The sequence below is a fragment of the Micrasema longulum genome, unplaced genomic scaffold (assembly GCF_059751315.1).
Source record: "Micrasema longulum isolate JH-2025_06_02 unplaced genomic scaffold, ASM5975131v1 h1tg000260l, whole genome shotgun sequence".
Classification (NCBI taxonomy): domain Eukaryota; kingdom Metazoa; phylum Arthropoda; class Insecta; order Trichoptera; family Brachycentridae; genus Micrasema; species Micrasema longulum.
Window position 1 is genome coordinate 2,127,474 of NW_028277464.1, and position 26,974 is coordinate 2,154,447.

The window sequence follows — 26,974 nt, forward strand, 5'->3', positions numbered from 1 at the left end:
GGTGGGACGAGAAGGATAATATAAGCAATTTGTAGACACAATACAAAAAACATATAGTGCAATCGAGTTTTTTTCTGTAATGTCTCAGTAGTACTTTCTTGAAACAGAATTGTCAGATTGATATGATAATGTGCTTTCTTATATCTTCATCATTCCCTCTCCGCTCCTAATAGCGCATAGCCCAGATAACAGGCAAACTTATAAACTTTATTTAAGATTGGTGGTAGGTTGATACGGAAAATTTGACGAGACAAGTTTTTATCGAAAGTTGCTGGAATCTTGTTACGCCAAATTTGACGAGACAAGTTTTTGACAAAACTTGCTGGAAACTTGTTATGTCAAGAACAGTACTTCACAATCCGAAAGTCATACAGTGATGCCATATACATTAAAATACATTGCCATATACATTAAAATATGGAGAGAATGATTTTTTTTTTCTTTTTATTTAAACGGTTATATTTAGTCCCATGACTTTTCTAGAAGACCGATTTTTTTTACACCACAACAGGCCGTGAGGCCCAATTACAGTGATGAATACAGCACGGAACACCCAGTCTTACGAAAAATCATATTTAATTTTTGTGTTCTCACCGGGAATCGAACCCAGAACCTTCCGTGTGTGAGTCAGATGTCTTAACCACTACACCACAGAGGCCGCCTAATTAAATTAGTGACAAATACTAAAACAGTGGCTAATTCCAAACAACATTCAGATTGGCAACACTGCGACAATCATGGAAAAATGAAGTTACCGTTTCACTCTGTGGATTATATTTGATTATATTATAAGCCAAATCCAAATACTTACAAGGACCTATTTTGGAATACAAAAATTATATCTAAGGAAAAGGACTACGAATTTGTGTGATTTAAAAATTGAAAGATTTTGGCCAGGAAATCGGATGACTCTGAAATCTTCCAGATTAAACATTATAAAGATATAATTCATCTAGCTACTTATGGCTTGCGCCAAATGAATGTTATGGATACTCTTTTACATTATGCTTCCTGATAATATAGATTATTTCGATCCTAAAATTTTCACTAAAAACAATAGTGACAACCTCTATATCTGATTTAAATGCAGTTCTTACTACCAAAAATACGCCACAATTAAAAATCGTGATGAAAATCACCAAAATATTAGGAATATAAACAAAAAATTTAAAGAATTTATAGGCTTCGGGTAATAAAACATGAATTGGACGTTATAATCCTTTCGGAATGCAGAATAAATCTTAATAAATAAACTCCGAAATATAAAGTTTTTGATACTACCAAACATCACTAACAAAATGACGGAGTGATTGTTTCTATCAAACATGCAAATTGTCTGAAAATAATCATAAATAACGACACATGCATACTGGGGATATAAAGATCTCCATCAAGAGATATATCTCCATTTCTTCATACCTTGGACTCCACACTCAGGTATCAGGAATATGTATCTTATTAGAGACATCAACTTCAACACTCTGGATTCAGAACATCGACATGCTAGAGCAAATGACCATGAATTTCTTATTCTTGCTCATGGCCTACTGAGCGCTATAAATCAACCTACTCGTGTAGATATTAACCCAGCCAGTGTAAATACAACTGGAACTTGCATAGATCACATAATGGTTAAGTAGAATAATAACTTTAACACGGTAATTCACCAATCCACTATAACCGACCATTATACTCTCATTTTTACAACTCAAACAGAGCTCACCTAGAATTCTCAAAATTACTCCTCAATTATAAATAAAATTGACCATGATAAACTAACCAACCCATTAACATAAACAAAAATTGAGATGAACTATATTAAATCAGCAACCTAGAAGATAGCTGGAATTATTTCATTGAATTCCTACAGTCAACAATATGTAAATTCGAATCTCCCACCATTAAAATTGCACATAAAAATAAAACGAAAAACCATGGATAACACAAGGTCTGCTTAAAAGCATTAGGAAAAGAGATAAATTACATCAACAAACAAAGAATAACACGTATGACATTAACATACTTAAATTGTACAAACAATATCGTAATCTTTGTTTTAAACTTGTTAAAACATCTAGAGAAAATTACTACAAAACCCTCATCCAGGAAAATAATGACCCAAAAAGATTTCGGCAAATTATAAAAGAGATGTCCTTTACTACAAATAAAGGCACATTTTAACCAACTGAAATTAGAAAGGTAGATAAAAATATAAATTTTGAGGAAAATTCTAAAGAACTACTCAATTTTATAAATAATTACTTTGCCAAAGTTGGATCAGATTTGGCAGAAAAAAATGATAGATCTGGTACCCATTTATCCTTTACTAGTACCACCAAAACTAAATCAGTATTTAAAATCTCTCCTACGACGGAAGACAAAATTAAAATCATTATTAATTCTATGAAGGCTCTTCAGGCACTGATGAAATTACAATGAAAACTGTTAAAATCATCTGCAATGAAATATTGAAGCCACTTTGTTTCCTTATTAATAAAACTATAGAAGAAAGCACCTTTCCAAAAAGTTAAAAATTAGGATCCGTAATAAATTAGATATAATTAACTATAGACTGAAAAAGTTATCAAACTTCAATTATCTGCATATCTAGAAAATAATAAAATTTTGTTTTAGAGAAAAGAAAGGAACAACAGATGCAATAGTAAAAATAATCCAGTTTACAACTACCCATTTGGATAGAGGTGATAAATGTATTGGTATCTTTCTTGATCTATCTAAAGCATTTGATACTATAAATCATGATACACTTTTCCAAAAAATTAGAGGAATAGGCTATGACAATAAAGAACTAAAACTATTTCAAAATTATATGCATGACAGAAAACAAGTGGTCAAAATAAATAATAAAATAAGTGACCAAACTAATATTACCTACGGAGTACCTCTTCTTCTTCTTCTTCTTCGTTTTTTCATGGCCTTTTCACATCTCAACTTGGGTGTTCTGGCCAGTGTCGAGTAGTTTTGTTTTTTTTTTTTTTACATATATACACATGTGTTAGTAATATAATATGTAAAAGTTAGTATGTTAGTATTTAATATAATATATACATATAATAATAAAACATATTTACAGCTTTACATCATTTACAACTAGATATTTACATAGGATTTTAAATACACGTTTATTGGGTGGGGACAGGAGAGTTAGAATATGAATAGGGAATGGGATATTAATATTAGAGAGGTCGGATAGGAAATCAGGATAACAATCATTTATGGGGCATCCAAAAAAAATATGGTTTAAATCTTCCTCATCTAGCTGACATTCGCAAATGGCAGAGTCCCGGACATGGATTCTGAACAGGTGAGAACCATTGCAGCAGTGCCCAATGCGCATTCTGCATATGGAGGATGTCTCAAACTTGTTCAGAATCACTTTGGAAAACCAAGGCTTTTCTGTAACATTTGGTTTCAGTTGGAAAAGATGTTTACCCTTGGCTTGGGAAGAGGCTACCCAATATTCTTGCCATGTGCGAAGTTGCTTCTCCTTCGTCATAACAAGGAGATCACCTAGTGGTAGTAAATTATTATAGGCAGGATCCCCGGAGTGGACCGCCTCCTTTGCTAACGCGTCCACTTTTTCGTTACCGGGAATACCACAATGGCTAGGGATCCAGGACATAACAATACTCTTATTGGATGCCTCTGATATAGAAAGAAGAAATCGAGTTTCCACGCAGAGCTCATCCTCGGGATAAAAGGATGGAGGGGATTTGATTTTTTGTAAGGCACTCAAGGAATCCGACAGGATTAGGAACTTGCTATATTGTGAGCTTAAGGCGTATTTGACAGCTTCTCGGATTGCGATACATTCTGCGGTAAATACAGATGCATTCTTGTGCAATTTGTACAATCTTTGAAAGTTGTTGTCTTCACAATATATAGCCGCACCCGTATGGGTTGCCGAATCTGACCGAGATCCATCAGTGTAGATAATTTTCCAACCTATCCATCTTGACGACCGAATACGGTTGAATGTACACCGGGGCTGTAGGTGGCTTTCGACTCCGAATGTGAGTTCAATACTTGGGGCATAAATAGAAGTTTTAAATGGGAAACGATAAAGGGGAAGAAGGTCTTTAGGATAAATGTTAGATTCGAAAGATTTGTAAAAATGAAAACTGTTGACTAGTAAAGGGGGTGGTTTATGAAACCAAAAAGATGAGGATGTCACGCAGTCAGAGAGAAATTGTACCTTTTTGAGGAGCAGGTTGTTTTTTTGGATAGAGCATTTTAGAAGAAATCTATCCGCCAAGTATTGTCTTCTCATACCAAGTGGGGGATCACAAGCTTCTACTTGTAAAGCGTTAATTGGAGATGACTTCATGGCTCCGACGACTAGTCTCAGACTTTGGGATTGGATCCGGTCAAGTCTTTGGAGATTCTTTTTTGAACAAGGTTCTAAAAGGAACGAGGCATAATCTAGATGGCTCCGGATATACGCAGTATAAAAAAGTCTCTGTATAAAAGGGTGGCTCCCCCACCATACTCGCGAGACTGCTCTTAACGTATTCAATCCGGCTTGACACTTGTTTACTATATGATTTATGTATGAGTTCCATGTAAGATGAGTGTCCAGAATTACTCCCAGGAACTTAATCTGGGACGTAAAAGGTACTATCTCATCTCCGTGTTGAATTTTTATGGTTGGGATTTTTCGCTGTCTACAAAAGGTTATGGCATTACTTTTACCAGTCGATAGATCCAAGCCATGTTCCACTAACCAATTCCTGATGTTTCTCATACCTAAATTTAGAGTATTTTCTAGATTATTTGGGTCCTTCCCATATGTATACATGAAGAAGTCGTCCGCGTATTGAAGCAAACTTGTCTCTGAGGGAACAATTCCGCTTATGTCATGCGTATAGATATTGAAGAGAATCGGGCTCAGGACAGAACCCTGAGGTAGTCCCTTGCTTAACTCTCTCTCCACCACAGCATGACCGCGAACACTGATTTCTACCTTTCTGGAGAGAATCAAATTTGCTATAAAGGAAGTGAGTTTTCGCGGGATTCCAATTCGTAGCATTTTAGCTTCTAGAATATGGATAATAACATTGTCATATGCACCACTTATGTCCAGACAGACACCTATAAGAAATTCTTTCTTAGTAAGAGCGGCTCTGATATCAGATGTCAGAACCGACACGCTTTCAATAGTGCTCTTTCTTTTCCTGAATCCAAATTGAGACTCGGGGAGAGTTTTCGAGCTCTCCACAAACCAGTCCAAGCGTTGTCTCACCATATGTTCCGCCACTTTCAACAGTGTGGAGGAGAGGGCTATGGGGCGGTAGGAAGACCCAAAGTTTGGGTCTTTGTTGGGTTTAAGGATAGGGATAATGGATTGGGTTTTCCATGAAGGGGGGATGTTTCCTGATTCAAAGATCATGTTGATCAATGATAGGATGTAGGAGAGGGTAGGATCACTGTTATGTTGGATAAAACTATACAGTATACCGTCAATCCCTGGAGCTGAGTCTGTGAGCCGGGTCAGAATAGTCTTCAGTTCATCTAAACTGAAGCTATGATCTAACCAGCTTCTATTTGTAAACTGGTACCAATAGGGAGACTCATTCCAGTTATTTGCGGTCTGCGGGGCTAATTTGTTGGCGAACTCCTCAACCCACCCTAGGGTCTCAGGACGTCTCACTGGTGGAGTGAAAGAACCTCTAAATCGACGTATCATGCTCCAAACAGTAGATATAGGCACGTCTCGTGATAAAGAGCAACAGAAGTTTTTCCATCCTTGTCGTTTCTTGTCTCTTAAGAGGCGTTTTGTTTTAGCTTCAACCTGTTTAAAACTCAACAGGTTTTCTAGGCTCATGTTTAAGGAGTAAACTTTAGCTTGCTTTTTCCTTTTCAAAACTGCCTCCGCACATTCGCTATCCCACCATGGGGCAGGGGGGGGTTTACTTCTATTGCCTTTCTCCTTTACAGGGACATGTTTGTCTGCTGCTTCGACGATGCATGATGACAATGCTTCATAGCACTTCACTACATTCTCTTTCGTCGGGGTGGGCAGCTCGTTCACTTTAAGTTCAATGTCGTCAGAGAAGTATCTCCATTTAACTCTTTCTGTAATGTATCTCGGTCTTCGTCTTCCCCCAGGGGATAGGCCACTTTGGCAATATCTATGGCTGGATATGAGGCTGACTACTATAGGGTAATGATCACTACCAATAGTGTCATCCTTAATTGACCATTGCACAGATGGTGCCATTGCAGCGCTGGAGATGGTGAGATCCACTGCACTGGGTCGCTGATTTGGAAGCTGAAGGCGCGTTGCGGAGCCATCATTAAGGACACACATATTCAGATCATCCAAGAGATCAACAATATCTCTTCCCAACCTGTCGCATGTCGGAGCACCCCACAGGGCATGGTGAGCATTAAAGTCACCAAGGATAAGGAACGGAGGGGTCAATTTTTGGAACAAAGATAAAAGTATCGATTTTGAGGGTTTGTTGGTTGGGGAGATATACATGGAAAGGATGGTCAAGTCATTAACCTTTGCAGCTGTCACTTGGAAAGGACAGCCATCAGTCTTGACATTAATAGGGATAAAGGGAAGGGAGTTTTTGATGAGGAGGGCAGAGCCACCCTTCCCATCCTCACGATCATCTCGCAGACAGTGGAATCCCCGGAATCTAATAGTAGATCCCGGGACCATCCACGTCTCCGAAATGGCCGCAATTGAAATAGATTCTTCTTGCAATGTATGCAAGAGATCTTCTTTTTTATTAAAAATGCTATGGCTGTTCCACTGCAGAATCCTCATCTGAGGAGCCATGGTGGTGGTTAAGTAGGGAGGTTATATTTAGAAGTTGATGGGCGACGTTGGACGGTATTTGTGGATTGTTTTGAAGGATCGATACTAGAATACTCAATATGGTAGATATAATTGTATTGTTCGATGTTGGGACTGTGCTAGGAAAAGCATTCCCATTAGAACCAGATGGAAGTTGTCCATTCGGGAAATACAGAAGTGAAGGGTCATGATGAGGAACATTAGGTTTGGAAGGTAGTTTTTTTGACCTCGACTTCCTCTCTACTGATTTTTTGTAGGATATTGGCGCGGAGGGCGCGGGCATAACAACATTGACATTCGGTTTTGTCGTTTTAGAGACGATTTCTGCATAGGAAATCGTCGCTTTTCCGAACATTTTAGAAGCTTCAATATATGAAATGTTTCTATCAGCCATCGTGTGTTTTATGTTTTGTTGCCTTTTAAGCTCAGGGCACAGCTTGCTGGTGGCAGAGTGGTTACCAGAACAATTGAGGCATTTTATATCTTCTGCCGCCACCGTGCAGGATTCCCCATTGTGTGAGGAGCCACACTTGTAACAGCGCACAAGGGATCTACAGACAGTCTTTGTATGTCCGTACTTACAGCATTTAAAACACTGAATTGTCGGAAATACGTAGAGTTCTACGGAGAGGGACACATTGAAGATGGAAATGTGGGAAGGTAGAGATTTTGAGTCGAAGGTCAAAACCACCGTGTGGGAGGGTTTCCATTCGACTACGTCACCATTACTCGATCTGTAATTCAGTCGTCGAGCCTTGATTACTTTTCCGAATCCATGAGGTACCTCGGCATTCTCCACAATGTCCTGTTCAGACCAGTGCGAAGGGATGCCTTTGGTAACACCTTGTTTAGTTACTAGGAAAGTCGGAATGAAAACGTTATAATTATCTTTTTTAGCTATTTCTGATTTTACGAACGTATTGGCTTCGTTTGCCGTCTTAAACTCCACAGAAATACGGTTACGGCCGACGGACTTGATTCCGTTCCAGGCAGTCCGAATATTGTTTCTATGAAGAAATCGACCGAAGTCAATATCGTACAAGTTGGTTTGGGTGACGCCGTCTACTTGTACTTTTGTTACATGTACGATAAATGGAGCACGATCCATTCCATTGTACATGCGGGATTGGACTTTGGTAGGTGTGGTAATAGGCGATAAAGTGTTTGTGACCTCTGGAGTACCTGGGTTTGTAGAAGCTGAGGGTCGGGGGCTAGGTGTTTTGTGTGGGAGGGGGCGGTCTGACTCAGAACTCGATTTCCTCTCCGAATTTATAAGTTTGAGTTTTTTTGATTTAGGCCTTATTGTAACAAATTCGGCGGGATCTGGAACAGTGTCCATTGTACCGCACGACGAATCTAATTGAGATCCATCCGGTGGATCCGGAGGTTTCTCTTTATCATTCATTTATAACAAATAAAAAAAAAGAAAAGTACAAAACAAGTTGTAAAAACCAAAAAAAAATTTGGCTACACGTGTATGGAAAAAATAATTGTTACCTGGTTATTAGGTTTCGGGACAGAGAACGAAAACAAACACAAACTACTGAAAACACTTAATAATAGATAAAATTGTATGTACACCACTCTTTTTTTAACCCAATTAGTGAATTATTTCGACTTTTTAAGGAAAAAACACAATAATTATTATCTAAGACAAACAAAAACGACCGCCACCACTGTTAGTCATAGACAAATCCGCTCACGGAGTACCTCAAGGTAGTATTCTATGACCAATCTTATTCTTAATCTACATAAATGATCTATGCCATTTAAACATTGATGGTTCTGTTATAAGTTTTGCTGATCACACCGTTCTATTATCCATAGATAAGACATGGAAGGGAACATATGAAAAATCTGAAAAATATCTGAATGTAGTAAAAGCATGGCTCAATACTAATTACTTAACTCTTAATAAATCTAAAACTAACTTCATTCCATTTTAAATCAGTTCTAGAAACTATTCACAAAATGCTCATCTAAACATCAAACTACCTAATAATAATTGTCTTCAAAGTGCTCATTGTAATTGCCCAATATTGGATAAGACAGACAATGTCGAATACTTAGGAGCTATTATTGATATGAATTTAAAGTGGAAACAGCAGATTGACTAAAAAACTTAAAAGACTAACGTATATATTCAAAACAATTCGAAATATAATTAATGTACAGAAATTTTTAAAGATTTATTTTGCATTATGCCAATTAATTTTGGAGTACGGTATAATCGGTTGGGGTGGTGCGAGTGACACAGTTTTAAATAGAGTATTTGTTTTTACGAGGCAACGCCGGAACACATTTTTTCTATTTTTATACTTCTTATACCATTTAGTTTAATCAACAACGTTTTGGGTACCGTAAAACGGGGTTAAATTGCATCACTTTTTAATAACTTTTCAGCTATAATGATTTTTTTCATCGAGGAGATGAGTAGTGTTTTTGACAATAAATGTCATGGTTATATAATATATTTCCTTTACTTTTTTGTGGTTATAAGTATATTTTGTAGTTTCATATACAAGCTATAATTTTTTGAAAAATGATGCAAAGTAAGCCCTAGGGCGGGGTGACATTGCATCACTTTTTTTTTCCTTCAGTATCTTAATAGATTCCACATGGACATGGAAATATTAATATTAATATTTTTTGGTAAATTTATTAAGAAATACTGGTATTATCAAATACATGACAAAATTCAACATACGAAACCACTTTACTCACCTTAGAATGATACACACTGTTGAAGATGTGATAAGAATTACCTATAGAAATTATTCATAAAAACTGCACAACCAACCCAAACCGCTAATCGCTCAGTACTAAAGTACCATATTGAATGGAAAATAACCTTAGGTAAGAGTGAAAAGTGACATCCATTGAATATTTGGAGAAACAATGAGTTATTGTTAGTAGCAATGACAACAGGTGTCTCTAAAAACTTTTTTTTTTTATGCAATGTTACCCTTGATGGTGCAATTTAACCCCGTTTTACGGTATGTCCAAATGGCTGGCGGTAAACAGGCTGGATTTCCTCCCTCGGGAGTTTATTGAGAACCAAATTTGTTGCAACAGAGAGGGAAAACCTTTTTGATAAAGAAAGGAATATTTATAAGTCTAGGCATTTACAGAGCTTATGACCTGTCATCGACTGGTTTAAGAGGTCACTTTACACATCGTGTAACGTTCACCATACTTCCTATGTTTAAACATCCACATTTCCTCAACTCTTCCATCAGCTATCTTTTGTGGAGTATAAGAGCTAAAACCTTTATTATGTGGGTGAGATTCATCCGGCTGAACCATCAGCTCTTATACTTCACAAAAGTTAACAGAAGGAAGAGTTGAGGAAATGAAGATGTTTAAACATAGGCAGATTGCTGAATGTTACACAGTTTATAAAGTGGCCGCTTAAACCAGCCAATGACAGCACATAAGCCCAGTAAATACCTAGACTTCCATATTCCTCTCTCAAAATGTTTTCCCTCTGTTGCAACAAATTTTGATTTGAATATCGAATACTTTTTACTATGAGAAGTCATAAAATAGTTTTATTTATTTGTTTCAGAGCTAAGAGACAAAGGAATGCATCGGGCTCTGATCTCCAGTCAATTGACATGAATTATTTGACATCACAACACCTGACTTTCTTAGCAAAAATAGCCTGTAATTTTTATTGTTTATTCAAAATAAATATATTGAGTAATAATAACAAAATATTTGATTTAATTTTAATATTTTCTGTGTTATTATTTAGTGTTAATTATTTTAGTGTGTTTTGTGTTTTTTTGTTCTTTTGCATCTTTTTGTTTTTTGTGTTTTTTTTTCTTTGTTTTTTAAATTTTAAAAAAATATTTTTTTCTTGTTTTTTTTTGCTCTGTAGAAATAAATCCAAAATTGCATGAATGTTGGTGGGACAACCTTATAGGATGTTTGTAAAAACAAACACCATGCAAGTTTGTTGGATGGTAACTAGGAAGTTTGATTTAAACTTGCCTCAAGTTTAAAAAGTTGTTATCTCAAAATTGGGTCAAGCTTGAACTCTTGATACTTCAAACTTAATACAAGCTTGAGGCAAGTTTAAATTTCTATCTGGGCATAGCTCATGCTCCAGATGTTGCTTCTGGTTTTGTCAGACTTAAATCAAGGTGACGCTTCAAAAAGCCTTTAATCCAGTCTTCTCCCGCCATTCTCAAAGTTACGTTGAAATTATGGCTGGAATTATTATTTTCTGCTAGCTGATAAACCAGTTGAGGAAATTCGTTTACAGTCATTCCGAAGAGTTGTTTTTGTATATTCAGGTAGTTTACAAGCTCCAACTCTTCCTTGGCTGTAAACGGTTGCGGAACTTTCTTGACTTTTTATTAACAAGAGCTTCTGGATTTTCCCGTCTTTTCCAAACATACCTCTCAAGTGTTGATTATGGCACTTCGTACCGATTAGACGCCACCAGGTATCCTATTTCTCAACCTATGACTGCATCAACAGCTTGATACATAGAATCCGCAGACTAGGAGTACCAGCTGGTTTTTCTTATGTCTGTTCGCACCATCTGCAGTTGAAAAAGTTACGTAAGAAGTATAAAAGTGTAACCAACAAACAAAGAAACTCACTTTCGCATTTATAATATTAGTTGGAAAATTGATACTTTTCAAATATTATCAGGGGCAGAACGGGGTACCACCCCATTCTGCCCCACCCATTGTGCCCCGACAGTAGCGTTATTTAAAACACGGGAGTTATGGCTGATATAAGTGTTGGCCTTGAGTTATCACTAGACTTTTAGCCAGTCAAAAGTAGGTTGAAATTAACATGTAATGTAAATTTTTGAGTAAACATTGTTGTATAGATATTTGCCTTGGTGTAACAGAGCAAATATTAGAACTTTCGAGCTTTTTCTACAACATTCAATGAATTTCAAACTAAGCGCACTCCAACACTAACAGCAACCGTTTCATGCAGCGCAGCGTAGTGAACCGACTATTGTGCGCGAAGTTAATCCATCTCTGTCGTACGTAGCGAATTTTCTGCCCCTTTCCCGTTCCGCTCTGGTACCCCGTTCCACCCCGGGTTTCTCTAAGCAATTTCCATATCCTGTGATGGTTGTCGATCACTCGTGCCCATCACTATGAATTGTCTATTTTATATTTTAGTTTTTGGTTAAACCAGCAACTACAAAAAAAACAATCTACTAATTTCTATGGGTTAACCTAAAACTTTCCGTGTCATGTGAAATGTGGGCAAATTGTCAATAAAAGCGTGTCAGAGGTAGTGTTTTAATATACGTGCTTTTAATATTGTTGAAACTTATAGCTATTGAGAAGAGTGCATACCATTACCTGAAGCTTCCTTAAAGGAGTGGCGGCATCATGGTTAGGCATAATAATCAACTTCCTGACAACTTACCACAACTACAAAATTTGATAAAAAGGGACCCAGAATCATACAGAGAAGAGTTCACACAGCAACTCCGGCACTATGAGAGTACATTAGATATTTTTAGATTATCCCCTTCACAAAACTCTAAGGCACTGGATGAGCAAGTTATGTTTTTGGGTCAAGTAGCACAATGCTACCCCGAGGAGTTAAAATTATTTCCACAACAACTCGTTGATATACTCAAAACACATAATACTATTCTGGATAATAGTATGAGGATGACATTTTGCAAGGCGCTCATATTGCTGAGAAACAAAAATTTACTACCACCTTATGATCTTCTTGAGGTTTTTTTCCAACTCTTGAAATGTCAAGACAAGTCCTTGAGAGATTTCTTAGAGACCCACATAATCACTGACATTAAGAATATTAACTCGAAGCATAAGGATGCAAAGTTAAACTCTACCTTGCAAAACTTTATGTATTCAATGCTGAAAGATTCTAATCCTAAGGCTGCCAAAATGTCTGTAGATATTATGATCGATCTCTACACTAAAAATATTTGGAATGATTCAAAAACTGTCAACGTAATCGCTACCACCGGCTGCTTTTCCAAAATAACAAAAGTAATGGTGGCTTCGTTAAAGTTCTTTCTCGGGAAGGATCCAGAAGAAAAAGATTCCGAAGAGGAGAGTGAAGAAGAACCATCGGCCAAGGATTCCATTATGTCCAACAAATTTAATAAGAAAACCAGAAAGAGGGAGAAACATTTGGAAAAGGTTAAGAAACTTGTCAAAAAATCTAAGAAAAAGAAGTCCGATGCACCCTCGTTTAGTTTTTCCGCTCTTCATTTAGTCAATAATCCGCAAGGATTTGCAGAAAAACTATTTAAACAACTTGAATCTTCAAATGAAAGGTTTGAAGTGAAATTGATGACTCTGGATGTAATTTCTCGTCTCATCGGTTTACACGACTTATTTTTGTTCAATTTCTATCCGTTCATTACGAGGCTCATTCAACCGCACCAAAAGGAAGTTACCAGGATACTACAATTTGCGGCCCAAGCCTCGCATGAACTCGTCCCTCCCGATATTATAGAACCCGTCATCAAGGGGCTCGTGAATAACTTTGTTACTGAGAGAAATTCTTCTGATGTAATGGCCATTGGATTGAACGCAGTTCGAGAGATATGTTCTCGGTGTCCACTCGCCATGAGTGAAGACCTGCTAAGAGATTTAACCCAATATAAAAATTATAAAGATCGTTCAGTCATGATGGCATCTAAATCATTAATAGTTCTTTTTAGGAATTCCTTCCCTGAACTTTTACATAAAAAAGATAGAGGTCGTCCCACAGAAGCGACAATAGAGCTCAAAAATAAAAAGTACGGAGAAATGGATGTCAAAGATTACATTCCTGGTTCGGAGGTTCTTTTAAACCAATCGAAGAATGAATCTTCCGCTGCTGTTGTTCAAGATGATTCCGATAATGAATCAAGTGGGAGTGGAAGTTGGATTGACGTAGACTCTGATGTAGACGTTACAACAGATTCGTCAGATTCTGAGGAAGACGAAACTCCTAACAAATCTGTGACTACTAAAAAGGGGAAAAATAATCAAAAGACCCCAGAAAGTAAACGAAAAATCCTTAAAGCAAAAAGGACATTACCGACCGAGGAAGAAAAAGTTGCTGCAATTGAAGGTGCTCAACAAATTGCATTGGAACGCATATTTACGGACGAAGATTTCAAAAAGATTGATAAAGAGTTCATTAAAAAACAAGTGAGGGCAGCAAAAGGATTAAAACGCAAGTTTGCTGAGATAGAGGCTCCAAAAACATCAGAATTAGTAAAACTAGGAGACATTGAGAATATTTTCAAAAAGAAAAAACATGACAAAAAAGCTAGGATGGAAAGTGTCAAAGCTGGAAGGAAAGATCGAGATAAATTTGGTTACAAAGATGGCAGACAAAATATACATTGTTCGAAAACAAATAGGGAAAAAAAGAAGACAAAGAATTATCAGATGATAATACACAAAGCCAAAGGGAAAGTCAAGCGGTCATTTAAGGATAAACAATCTGCATTTAAGAATTATCTGATAAAACAGAAGAAGATGCGATAAAATGTATTTGTTTCTTGTAATTTATAAAATGTTTTCAGCTTTTATTAAAAAATATATATCAAAATATTTTTTTACTTGCGTACTATAATAACAATTGAAATATTTTTCAAAATTACTAATCTTTCTCTGTAATCATTGAAGCGACTAACAATGGAATGGTGATTTAAATTTTAGTTGGCGATAATTTAGGACTGTTTTGTCAAAACTCAACTTTCACTCAAATTTTTCAGAAGAGGCATTTTTATGATTCGCTTCAAATCAGATGAACAATCTTTGTTTTAAAAAATTACACCTTTATAACTAAGCCTGGAGGTAATCTAATTTATATACTTAGTAATTTTCTTTTATATTTCATTAGCACCTGATATAAATTAGAGATCAATATACACTTAACAATATTGTGTTATAAAAAAATGATAAGACTGATCTTTTCAAGCTGTTTTTTAGCGTGTTTTGGTGAATATTTTTTCAGATAATTTACACATCCTTGATACTGGCTGTAAATTAAAATATAAAGTTCCTAATCGCCATGTAGAGCGGATATCGTGTTTCGAAAAAACGATACTCAAGAATTTTACAATGGTGTAAGATTTTTTATAATTATAATGTTTAATAATTATAATAAACCTATAAAGAGATTGTTATTGCTATCGCAATCATGAATGTCCATCACAGATTGGATGGATTCGGTAAATATTGGTAAAAATATGGATATTATTGAGGTCTGAAAAAAACTGCATGTATATTTTTATTTATTTATAACAGTACAGACATAACTTTTTATTTCTATGAATGAAACTTAACTTATATTTCTATTCTAAAAATTATAAGAATATTTTAAATAGTTTTAGATGCTGTAATATTAAGCATTATTGATTGTTTATACTAAGGACTACAAAACAATATTTTTTTAATTAAATAAATGCTTTGTGTTAGATTGTGAACACGTAGGTATATCATTTGACCAATGAATATTTCAATACTGAAAACTCATTATCAGCTTTGATAAATAAACTAATACCCCTTTAAAAAAATAAACAAAACCAGCGTGATTTTGTAATTTAAAATGCTGTAAATGACATTCTTATTTAAAAAAGATTTTAATACCATATTATTTACTTTCTATTCTACATTGATCTGAGTCTACACCGCAATAAGACTAGTCATATTTCTACAGACGTTCTGAGGCATAACTAAAAAAAATCTAATACAAAGTCGATAATTGAACATTTAAAAAATTAAGTATCCCTGAAATTGTAAAATAGTAGGCAAAAAATGTTGTTGAGTTTTTTAAATATCATGTTTAACATTTTTGTTCCAATTATCGATATGCCATTTTTCTTTACTGATTTTTTTATCAAACGGGTCAGTTAAAAAAAAAATTACTACAGGCAATATACTTCAAATAGAGATTTACAAAAACTACATATTTTTCACAAGATTTACACAATGTATGTTTTTTTTAATAAATGAAAGCAATTTTTTTTCTTTAATTACGGTTCTTATATCTTTAATTGTGGAGCATTATCTTTTAGTAAGGCTTTATCTACAGATCCTTCACTTAGAAGTTCTTTTTGGAGTAATTCTTTCCTCATCAAGAGTTCAGGTTTATCTTTAGTAAAGTAATCATATCCTCGCTTTCCCAATACAGCACTAGATATAACAGTTGCAGTTATTAACACCCATACACTTCCTCTGTGGAGTTTGTCAAACAAAACATTTTGCGCTGCTTTTTTAATCATCTGTAAAAAATCATAATGCAACATTAAAATGCACCAACATTACAAAACAAGCATTAAAATTTGCGACAATTTCATCCTTAAAGTGTTTACATCATTAATAAATTAAATTTGAAAGGATAAAATCATGTAATTAGCAGTTTATATAATGAAATTACATAAATTTAATAATATGAAGTAGTTTCATGGATATTGTACTATCGATACATTTTTATTCCTTCAGAATTAATTATGTAATTAATTAGGACATTAAAATATGTAACAAACAGTTTTTTGAAACGTTATATACTATTCATTACCTTTCAAATATTTAATGAAACAATTTATTAAAATTTGTTTGCTGCTTTAATTTTGATATAACCTCAAAAATGACAGTGATTTTATTATTGCCCGAATTAAAAATATTAATCATAAAAATAAGTACTTAACATATTATTTTTTTAGCGGGCACGGTTTCTTCCAAGAGAGAGAATTTTGAGGAAGAAATATGGAAGTTGCCATACATACATGTCTAAAAATACGTTTTCCCCCCTAAAATAAGCAGGCATTTTCACAATTCATCATAAAATCAACCTTTATTTGTATTCGGAAATAACGAGGTGATATTTTATATAACCTTCCAATATATTATTCTGTGTTCTAGGATTTCTCAAACAATAATGCGCTTTGATAATAATAACATTTTAGTTCACGTTACCCAATTCTGAAAAGAACCCCATTTTACTTACCGCCGTTAAAAATAAATCCATTTAAACAATATTTACCTGAACTTTTACTAAATACTTCTTCTTCTTCGTTTTTTCATGGTCTTTTCACATCTCAACTCGGGTGTTATGGCCAGTGTCGAGTGTTTTTGTTTTTTTTTTGCATATTTACACATGTGTTAATAATATAACATGTACAAGTTAGTATGTTAGTATTTAATATAATATATACATATAATAATATAATATAACATATTTACAGCTTTACACCATTTATAACTAGATATTTACATAAGATTTTAAATACACGTTTATTGGGTGGGGACAAGAAAGTAAGAATATGAATAGGGAATGGGGCATTAATATAAGAGAGGTCGGATAGGAAATCAGGATAACAATCATTTATGGGGCATCCAAAAAAATATGGTTAAAATCTTCCTCATCTAGCTGACATTCGCAAATGGCAGCACTCCGGACATGGATTCTAAACAGGTGAGAACCATTGCAGCAGTGTCCAATGCGCATTCTGCATATGGAGGATGTCTCAAACTTGTTCAGAATCACTTTGAAAAACCAAGGTTTTTCTGTTACATTTGGCTCTAGTTGGAAAAGATGTCTACCCTTGGCTTGGGAGGAGGCTACCCAATATTCTTGCCATGTGCAAAGTTGCTCTTCCTTCGTCATAACAAAGAGATCACCTAGTGGTAGTAAATAAATGTAGGCGGGATCCCCGGAGTGGACCGCCTCCTTTGCTAACGCGTCCACTTTTTCATTCCCGGGAATCCCACAATGGCTAGGGATCCAGGTCATAAAAACACGATTGGATGCCTCTGATAAAGAAAGAAGAAATCGAGTTTCCACGCAGAGCTCGTCCTCGGGATAAGAGGATGGAGGGAATTTGATTTTTTGTAAGGCACTCAAGGAATCCGACTCAAGGAATCCGAGCTTAAGGCGTACTTGATACGGTAAATACAGATTTTCATTTTCATTTCATTTCATTTTTTTTTGCACCACAACAGGCCAGGAGGCCCAATTACAGTAGTGAATTACATTACAGAATAACCAGGCTTGAGAAAAATCACATTTTTATATATTTATGCATTCTTGTGCAATTTGTACAATCTTTGAAAGTTGTTGTCTTCATAATATATAGCCGCACCCGTATGGGTTGGCGAATCTGACCGAGATCCATCAGTGTAGATAATTTTCCAACTTATCCACCTTGACGACCGAATACGGTTGAATGTACACCGAAGCTGTAGGTGGCTTTCGACTCCGAATGTGAGTTCAATACTTGGGGCATAAATAGAAGCTTTAAATTGAAAACGATAAAGGGGAAGAAGGTCTTTAAGGTAAATGTTAGATTAGAAAGATTTGTAAAAATGAAAACTGTTGACTAGTAAAGGGAGCGGTTTATGAAACTAAAAAGATGAGGATGTCACGCAGTTAGAGAGAAACTGTACCTTTTTGAGGAGCTGGTTGTTTTTTTGGACAGAGCATTTTAGAAGAAATCTATCCGCCAAGTATTGTCTTCTCATACCGAGTAGGGGATCACAAGCTTCTACTTGTAAAGCGTTAATTGGAGATGACTTAATGGCTCCGGCGACTAGTCTCAGACTTTGGGATTGGATCCGGATAAGTCTTTGGAGATTCTTTTTTGAAAATGGTTCTAAAAGGAACGAGGCATAATCGAGATGGCTCCGGATATACGCAGTATAAAAAAGTCTCTATAAAAGGGTGGCTCCCCCACCATACTCGCGAGACTGCTCTTAACGTATTCAATCCGGCTTGACACTTGTTTACTATATGATTTATGTATGAGTTCCATGTAAGGTGAGTGTCCAGAATTACTCCCAAGAACTTAATTTGGGACGTAAAAGGTACTCTCATCTCATCTCCGTGTTGAATTTTTATGGTTGGGATTTTTTGCTGTCTACAGAAGGTTATGGCGTTACTTTTACCAGTAGTTAGATCCAAGCCATGTTCCATAAACCAACTCCTGCAGTGGTATTCTGATCACTCTCGACACCCACGAGATGATCTCGACTTTCGGACGAGAATATAACGTGGTGTAATTTAGGGATTTTTATTTTTTGAACGCGGTTAAACTTGGTATTCTATATGGCAATTCTGATGATTACATGTCAAATTACGTAAATGAATTCGAACACATAAAACCAAAAATAATGATTCTCAATAGAAACATTATTGTGACCTTAAGAATGACCCAAAATACTTAATTATGTTAAATTTACCAAACCTCAATCGTTATTTCTCGTTATTTAGACGGTTTTATAATTGACGTTTCATAGTTCGATATCTACCCGCAACAGCGTGAGTGGCGAAAATGAGAAAAAATACTCGTGCGCATGCGTCACTGACGAGATGAATATACCTATTACAAAATATAACGCTTTTGCTATCCTGATGAAAATTTATAACGTTTGCCATGTGGGGTATTTATTTTTTCTACACGCCAAACTGTACTTTTTATATTGCAACAATGCAAAACATAAACAAACATACAGTGACAGTTCAACTACTTTTGTAAATGATAAGTATGCCCCGGATCTACATGTCCTTAGGGATTTTGTTTATTTTTATAGAACCTCTGTGAAATACCTACTGTACTCTATAGAAACTTGCATACGAACCACAGCGTCCCTAAATGTACATCTTGCGCGACAACAGGAATCATCATTTGAAGGTATGTTTATCTAATTCGGTATTTTAATCAAACTTATATATTGTGTACGGTTTAAACCTACCTTACGAGTTTTTTCTCAAGTTGGTAATCATTATAATATTTATAAATTGTAAAAGGTTAAGAATAAGCTAGTGTTAGTAAAAAATAAACAAACCACCAAGCCGTTTTCCCGGGACGGCCAGAGGATATACAACACACATGCGTTTGCAGTCATACAAAATCTCATGCATGTGTGCTGATTTTTTCAACTTTTGAAGTATTACCATATCCGCAGTGGTACTGCAATACCGCTACTGCGAACTTTTAGTTTTAATTGTTGATATTCGTAATGTAAATAATTATTATGTATGTAAATACATATCGTTTCAGCGGTATTTTCGTTTGGTTAAAATCGCATTAACAGCTTTTATGTTCCCATTTTTTTTTTTTTTGATAATTAGGCTTCCCGCCCACTAGGCAGCCTGGCTGCCGCAGTCAAAATTTTGCGCAGCCAGTTAAAGCAGCCAGCCTGACGGCCAGTCCAAATAAAATGGATGTGGAAGATGTTTTTGTTTACATTTTATCTCGTAAGAAACGCAAACCAAAAAGAAGATATTGAATTCATCCTTTACTTGAAAGGGTTCATTTCAAAATTATTTTATGGATCTTCTGTATCGAAAGTCATTGCAAATTCGTTTCATAAAATACTTCTGGCTGCTACGACAAGTGCGTGGAGACTGAGGCAGTCACATACATTTGCTTTGTCTCGTTCTGGCTGCAGTGCACGTCAAACGCGTTCTAATGGCTGCCGCAGCCAGGAATTCTTGGCTATTATTAGTGGTTTAGTGGTGGTATTTCAATTTGATTTATTCATATAGAACATCTTAATTCACACATATAGAAATAATGAAAATAAAAAGGTAAAATTAGGTTATTTATAAAAATAACACAGGTATACATAATATCCAGAAAATAATATTTTAAAAAAGTAAGAGAATCTTGTAACGACAAACTCCCTCGGAGACGTGAAAAATTACAAATGTTTATTAAGAAACAATGAAAGACAATAGGACATGCATACACATAAGATATTTAATTTCGCTAAACCCATCACCCTTTATAATAGCTCACAGCATGTGTTATAAAAAGGATACAATATTATTAAGGTTATTGTAATATAATATAATTTATGTTATGAATAGTGGTGTTTAAATATACCTTTGTACTAAAACAAATATTATATCAATATTAATAATAATAGTAGTAAATAGTAAGCTCTATAAATGTCTAGACTTTTAATGATATTATCTTCTAAAAAAAATCTCATTCTCTTTTAGAACATCTGTAAATAATTTAACCTTTATAAGTGTATTTTTTCAGATTATATTAAACCAGGAAAGCGGATCCTTCGAAGGGACGATATCGATTGGCTATTTAAATTTATGCTGTAATGGAATATATGGATATCAAACTATAGGATATATTCGTCATCTGCTTGGAGGTGGGACACGTTGTTTATTAAGTAATTCAAGTTTTTTTTGCACTCTTGAAAATTCTCATTTTAAATTGTAATTTACTAAAAAATGAAAGATAAGTGGTACTTAAATTCACAAATCTGAAATAATCAGTAGCAAGATTCGTCGCTACACCTTTTGACTGATATCTTTATTATAAAGATAAATCTAAATAAAAAAGGATACAATACTTCAGTTATTATTATATAAATTGTAATATATGTATTTTTATAGTTAAGATACCAGTCTGGGTATTAAAGATGTTGTAAAAACAATGAAATATCACTACCTACACAGTTATTATACATTTGTATATTTAAATATCAATCATCATTTATTTCCATATTAAACTATTTATTAGATTTGCTTTAAATAATACCCAATTTGTTATTTTTTCAAATGTTTTTTTATTACCAAACAGATTAAGAGCCAAAGTACATAAGAATTTTTAAAAAATGAAGTAAGTACTATTAAAATATCTTGTATTAGTTTAAAATTCATATTATATTAAATATTTTCTCTACAGCTCACGTTGGCATGTCCTAACAAAAGGAAATTTGGAAAATACAAAGTTATACCATTACATATGACATCGCTTATATCATTTTGAATATTTAGAATTAATCAGCTTACACATATTTGAATTGCAATATCATAATCACAATACCTACAGACAACTTTAAAAATATTACCTTTACTGCATAATAATTTGCTCTGAGAAATAAAACATATAAATCACAAAATATAGCCTTCAAAGTTTTCTTTTTAAAAGGTTTAACAATATGCGGAATAATTAAGGTGTTTGATTTTTGCGTGTACCGATGAACTTTAGTACAATATACAAAAATATGTATATTGGCAGGTTTATTGCAATACCTGATGAATAACTTCCAACTAACCTAAATAAGATATATTTTACCATTTTAAGTGCTTATTTTAGTATGTCATTTTGTAATAAATGTAATTAAAAATGTATTGTAAATTATATAATTTTTTGTTTTTTTATTTTTAGCAAAGAGGAAATATCGAATGTTGCAATTTGGTGTCAATTTTTAACACCTTTATGATCATCTGAGAAAATGGGAGTAAATATGTGGCAGAGCAGAAAAGCGGACTACAGAAATGAGTCTACAACAACTTCATCAAACACTCAAACCTTTTCTCACAAATGTAGAGCATTAGCTAAATTCTAGTTAGTTTTTTGTAGTTTTTTTTTATTATTTTATACCTAAAAACTTATAAACTACAGTGCAAGTACTGTTATTGAAAAAATATTTTGGTGTTTTAGTTTCCTTTTCACACGTAATTAAAATATAGTCATATCTCACACATAAATATTTAAACACATATTCTAAATATAAGGAACCTTAATGTGATCACTTTCACCGGGAGAAATAAGGGCTCTGGCCAAGAATTGTATTTACTTTAGTTTTAGTTAGTTAGTTTTACGAAAACAGTACATTTGAAATTATTTTTATTTATATTACCTTTTGTTACAAGAAAATGTATTCTCACATCCTCTCAAAGCGTTTGCTTATCATGCAAGAGGTCTCAGGTTCAGTTCCTGACATGGTAGACATGAAATATTTATTTTAAAAGGTGATTTTACAGTACAATATTTCATAGTCCCTTGACTGGCACCCCAAGCGTACGATTGATCATTTTTTCTTTAAGTAACAAAAAGATCAAGATACGCTGCGATTGGTGTACCAATGCAGTGCCCTATGCAATTAGGTGCGGAATTGAAATGATGATGATGATTACCTGCATTTATTTATTCTACGGTATAAAAATTCACTATATATTTTTTTAAAAGAGATTTGTGTTCTTATGATTTACTTAAACATTTAATTTTGAGGGCCATTTTCGACGAGTTGTAAATAACTCTCTATTAGAAAATAGGAATCAAGTTGGGATGGAATGGGATTCTAACCACGGACCTTTGAGCCGTGAGTCCATGACGATAGTCATAGGATCACAACCCGATTTAACTCAATTGATTCACAGTTTACATATTAATGTACTGATTTTTTTTAGGCTGTTGCCGTGTTATGCCATAATAATAAGCATAGGGGAAAAAATCTAGTGAAATTAAAATAACAATATTAAAGTCCAAATAAAATGTTATATACACATAAAAATTATAAAAAGTTACAAAAATTAAATTTAGTCGATTAAAAAAAAGTTTTTTTTTTTAACTTTATTAATTATTTGTGCATGTTGTATTCACATTTAATTCATGAAAAATTTCTAAACATAACAAATTGTGATATTATACCAATTTATTGTATTGTTCATTATTTGTAAGCCATAAAAAATAAAATAAAAACAATCTTAAATGTTAATATGCATATTCAACATAACATTTAAAAAAAAAATAATACAGACTTTATGGATATGGTACCATAGTGAAAATAAATAAAACAATGTTATGAGTACGTCCAAATACTTGCGGACTGGCTGGATTTCCTCCCTAGGGAGAAATAATTTAATAAAATTCAATTTGTTGCAACAGAGAGGGAAAACATTTTTGAGAAGGGAATATGGAAGTCTAGGCATTTACAGAGCTTATGACCTGTCATTCATATCATCCGGCTGAAATCACCTACTAGGCAACACCTAAAAAAACAATTTTCCAATTCTTATACTTCTTCTTTTACCAGTTAGTTAATTCAACAATGTTTTGAGTATGTCTAAATTTTGCGGACTGACTGGATTTCCTACCTAGGGAGTTATTCCAATCTAAATTTGTTGCTGGATGGATGAATCTCACCCACATGATAAAGGTTTCAGCTCTTTTACTTCACAAAAGTCAACAGATGGAAGAGTTGAGGAAATTTGGATGTTTAAACACAATAAGTAAAGTGGCAGCTTAAACCAGCCAATGACAGGTCATAAGCCCTGTAAATGCCCATACTTCCATATTCCCTTCTCAAAAATGTTTTCCCTCTCTGTTGCAACAAATTTAGAATAAATTGATTAAATATATTATGCTCTATTATTCCTTTATGGCAACCAACAATGAACTCAAACTCTGGGTAACATAATATTGCATACCCTTTGTCCGTGTCCAAGCTGACAAAGGAAACAGACCTGTTTGAAAAATGAAAGCAGAGCCCTGGACGAGCGTTTTCGGCTTTACTGCAACTCTTATGTAAATTCTGGAAAAGGAAATTGGGTAGAGATATGTCTGCCTTGTAAGGTAGTAGTCGGAGCGTTCGCCGACCGTGCTTGAGGTCTCAAGTTCGATTCCTGGCAGGATCAACAGAAAATATTTATTCTTGAGGTTCACTGCAATGTTTCAGTCCCTGGAATAGCACCTGAAGTGTAAGATTGATCACCTTACCTTCATGTAACTGATGATGAAATATGCTGCATTTGATGCGCCACACGGTGAGGATAGGGAAATGATGAGATACCTTACACAACCTTAATGAAAATAATTAGTTACTTTATATTTTGGTTTGACACCTTTTAGTAATTGAGAATGTCAGAAGAATAAGTATATTTCAACAATATGGGATCAAACAAACAGATCTTGCACAGGTTCATTTTGTACTCACACATTCAGAGATTGTGACATCAAATCTGAAAATAAGGATTTAAAATTTATATGCATTTTGATTTGATATTTAAACCTTACAGCTACAATTGTAATTTGAGCAAAAATTGTTCTTGCATGTAATTGTTCTTCCTTACATTAACTGCGTATTTCATTTACCAGTTGTTGCAATTAAGCATTCATTTGACAGAGGTTGTGAGTGATATTCAATTAACTCATTAACATCTTCATTGTTGAAGTCCTATACTATATCATCTGTGATAGTTTCCAGAGTTTCTTCAAAATTCATAAAATCCATCGTTTGCGGGCATAATTGTTTACAGGAACCTTTCATTTTTTATTTCAGCCCACAAGTATCCAATATTGCTTATTGCGTTCCATATATTATAATTCTACTGAAATTGTCTTAATGTAGGCACACCTTCCTTGTCAGTTTCCTTAATGACCTGATTCATTATTTTCCTCATAACATATTATCTTAACATAGTTATCACTAGTTAGCCGAGGGAGCACCTGCATGCAAGCGAATAATTTTAGCATTATTGATAAAAATCTGTAAAAAACATAATTTATTTAAATGTGTGAAATAGTGAATTACGCAAAAGTAGAAAGTACAAAAGCCGACCGTATGTCTTTGGGAATACTAAATAATCAATCAATGCATCGTCTTGTCATTCAATTAGCTTCAATATGGCAATCTTTAGGAACCTTTATAGCATGATTAAGATGCATTAAATGTGTATCCCGAGTTTCGTACGATAATGTATGTATATATATAAATTAATAATTAATATAAATTAGAAACGAATTTAGTGTTGAAATATAATCAACACCGACTGACATACTCAAACTGTGCCAGATCTGGATCGAGGAAAAAAGACCTCAAATCGATCTGACTAATATTTTGACAGTATATGACGTGTTTTAATTGATTCAATGTATTAATTACGAGTACTTACCTGTATTAACTCCGTTATTTTTGACAAAGACTAAAAATGTCCAGACAAATTTAAAAAAACTTACGAACCTCCAATTTATGACCACAAATGGATTTGTCGTAATTTGTATAATGGCGTCTTTTGAGTTTTTACAGATGACGCAATATATTTAATTGTCAATTTAGTAGCTCACAATAAAAAATAAACATACATTTTTAAAAACAAAACATCTCGCGGGTCGCATGTTTGACGTTTGCCAGATTTACAAGGTTAGTTTATTCGTATGCTGTGCGCATGCGTGGTTTTAACGATACCTATTACGAGATTCGTTCAGGATACCAAAATGATTTTAACGAGGTAGAGAGGCCCACGAGAGTGGTTCAGAATACCACCCCTGGAATAATTATAATATATCGTCGTTGTACATCAAATATGGGACAGTGACTCGGAGCACATTCCGATAAAATCGATTTAAAAAAAAGCCAAACCGAAAAAAATACTTCTGTGTATGGACGAAGTAGGAGAAATACAGTGTTCTTCAATAAAGTAATATTTTTATTTGAAATATTAATTACTTACTAATTTATTTATTTATATACGGCATTTCTGCCATTTACATATATGTGGTATAAAGAGTGCTTAGAAAAAAAATAAATAAAAATAAATCGAGTATGAAATATTAACATACTCGTACTGTACACATTATTAATTACTTGAAATTCATATATATTTTAAAGAAATTATACAATAACAAAATACATTAATCAATCAAATTATAACTATTCCAACCCAATCTTCTGAAGATGATTTGCTCTTTTTGTTAAAAATATTTTTTCCCTCGTAAGTCACCAGTGCTGGTTCCTTAAGCCTTAATTTATAGGTCTTGAAACCTAATAAAAAAATCTCAATAGCCCAGAAGGCAAACATTATAAAATTGTGCCCGAAGACTGAAATTGTGCCCCGAAGGCAAATATTATTGTGCCCCGAAGGCAAATATATTGATGATGTGCCTGAAGACTGAAATTGCGCCCCTAAGGCAAATATTTTCTAAATTCATCCAGAAAGAGTGAAATTGTGCCCCGAAGGCCAGTGTTTTATAATTTCAGTCCCGAAGGCAAATATTTGTAGCCCTGGAGGCAAATACTTTGATATTGTGCCCGAAGACTGAATTTGGCAAATATTTTATAATTTCATCCCGAAAGAGTGAAATTGTGCCCCGAAGGAAAATATTTTATAATTTCGGCCCCAAAGGCAAATGTTTGTAGCCCCGGAGACAAATATAGGGATATTGTGCCCGAAGACTGAAATTGTGCCCCGAAGGCAAATATTTTATAATTTTAGCCCCGAAGGCAAATATATTTTTCTAGGTATTTTCTAGAATGGTTATGACCATTCTTCAGCTGACAAAGCTATATCTCTCGAACACCATTTTTTTCATTTTATCTCTGGCAATTACATTTTTATACTGCCTCTTTCCCTAGTTAGTTAAGGTTACCTCAT

The 26,974-nt window shown here is 34.3% G+C and overlaps 1 protein-coding gene and 3 long non-coding RNA genes across 6 annotated transcripts; 2 read left to right on the forward strand and 2 right to left on the reverse strand.

Moving 5' to 3' along the window:
- The first annotated feature begins 12,056 nt into the window (after window positions 1-12,056).
- Mys45A (SDA1 domain containing protein Mys45A) lies at window positions 12,057-14,395 on the forward strand. Its single transcript, XM_088223984.1, has one exon. It carries the CDS (start codon window positions 12,199-12,201, stop codon window positions 14,329-14,331), a length of 2,133 nt encoding a protein of 710 aa, XP_088080110.1. The 5' UTR covers window positions 12,057-12,198; the 3' UTR covers window positions 14,332-14,395.
- Window positions 14,396-15,076: 681 nt separating this feature from the next.
- LOC148283158 (uncharacterized) lies at window positions 15,077-16,535 on the reverse strand. The gene is made up of 2 exons (XR_015821929.1): window positions 16,370-16,535; window positions 15,077-16,073 (listed from the first exon to the last, which is right to left on the reverse strand). It is a non-coding gene; the product is annotated as an uncharacterized LOC148283158 (long non-coding RNA).
- Window positions 16,536-18,922: 2,387 nt separating this feature from the next.
- Window positions 18,923-22,248, forward strand: LOC148283159 (uncharacterized). 2 transcript variants are annotated; one of them, XR_015821930.1, is made up of 3 exons: window positions 18,923-19,481; window positions 20,841-20,961; window positions 21,987-22,248. It is a non-coding gene; the product is annotated as an uncharacterized LOC148283159 (long non-coding RNA). The 2 variants fall into 2 exon arrangements; XR_015821931.1 differs by having other exon boundaries at window positions 19,112-19,481; window positions 20,841-20,982.
- A 46-nt stretch (window positions 22,249-22,294) lies between these two features.
- Window positions 22,295-25,821, reverse strand: LOC148283160 (uncharacterized). Of its 2 annotated transcripts, none has more exons than XR_015821933.1 (2): window positions 25,564-25,821; window positions 22,295-25,089 (listed from the first exon to the last, which is right to left on the reverse strand). It is a non-coding gene; the product is annotated as an uncharacterized LOC148283160 (long non-coding RNA). The 2 variants fall into 2 exon arrangements; XR_015821932.1 differs by having other exon boundaries at window positions 25,496-25,821.
- Between the last annotated feature and the right edge of the window lie 1,153 nt (window positions 25,822-26,974).

What these genes read in the sequence shown, in the direction of transcription:
- Mys45A (XM_088223984.1), top strand. Translation starts at nt 12,199, where the DNA reads ATGGTTAGGCATAATAATCAACTTCCTGACAACTTACCACAACTACAA.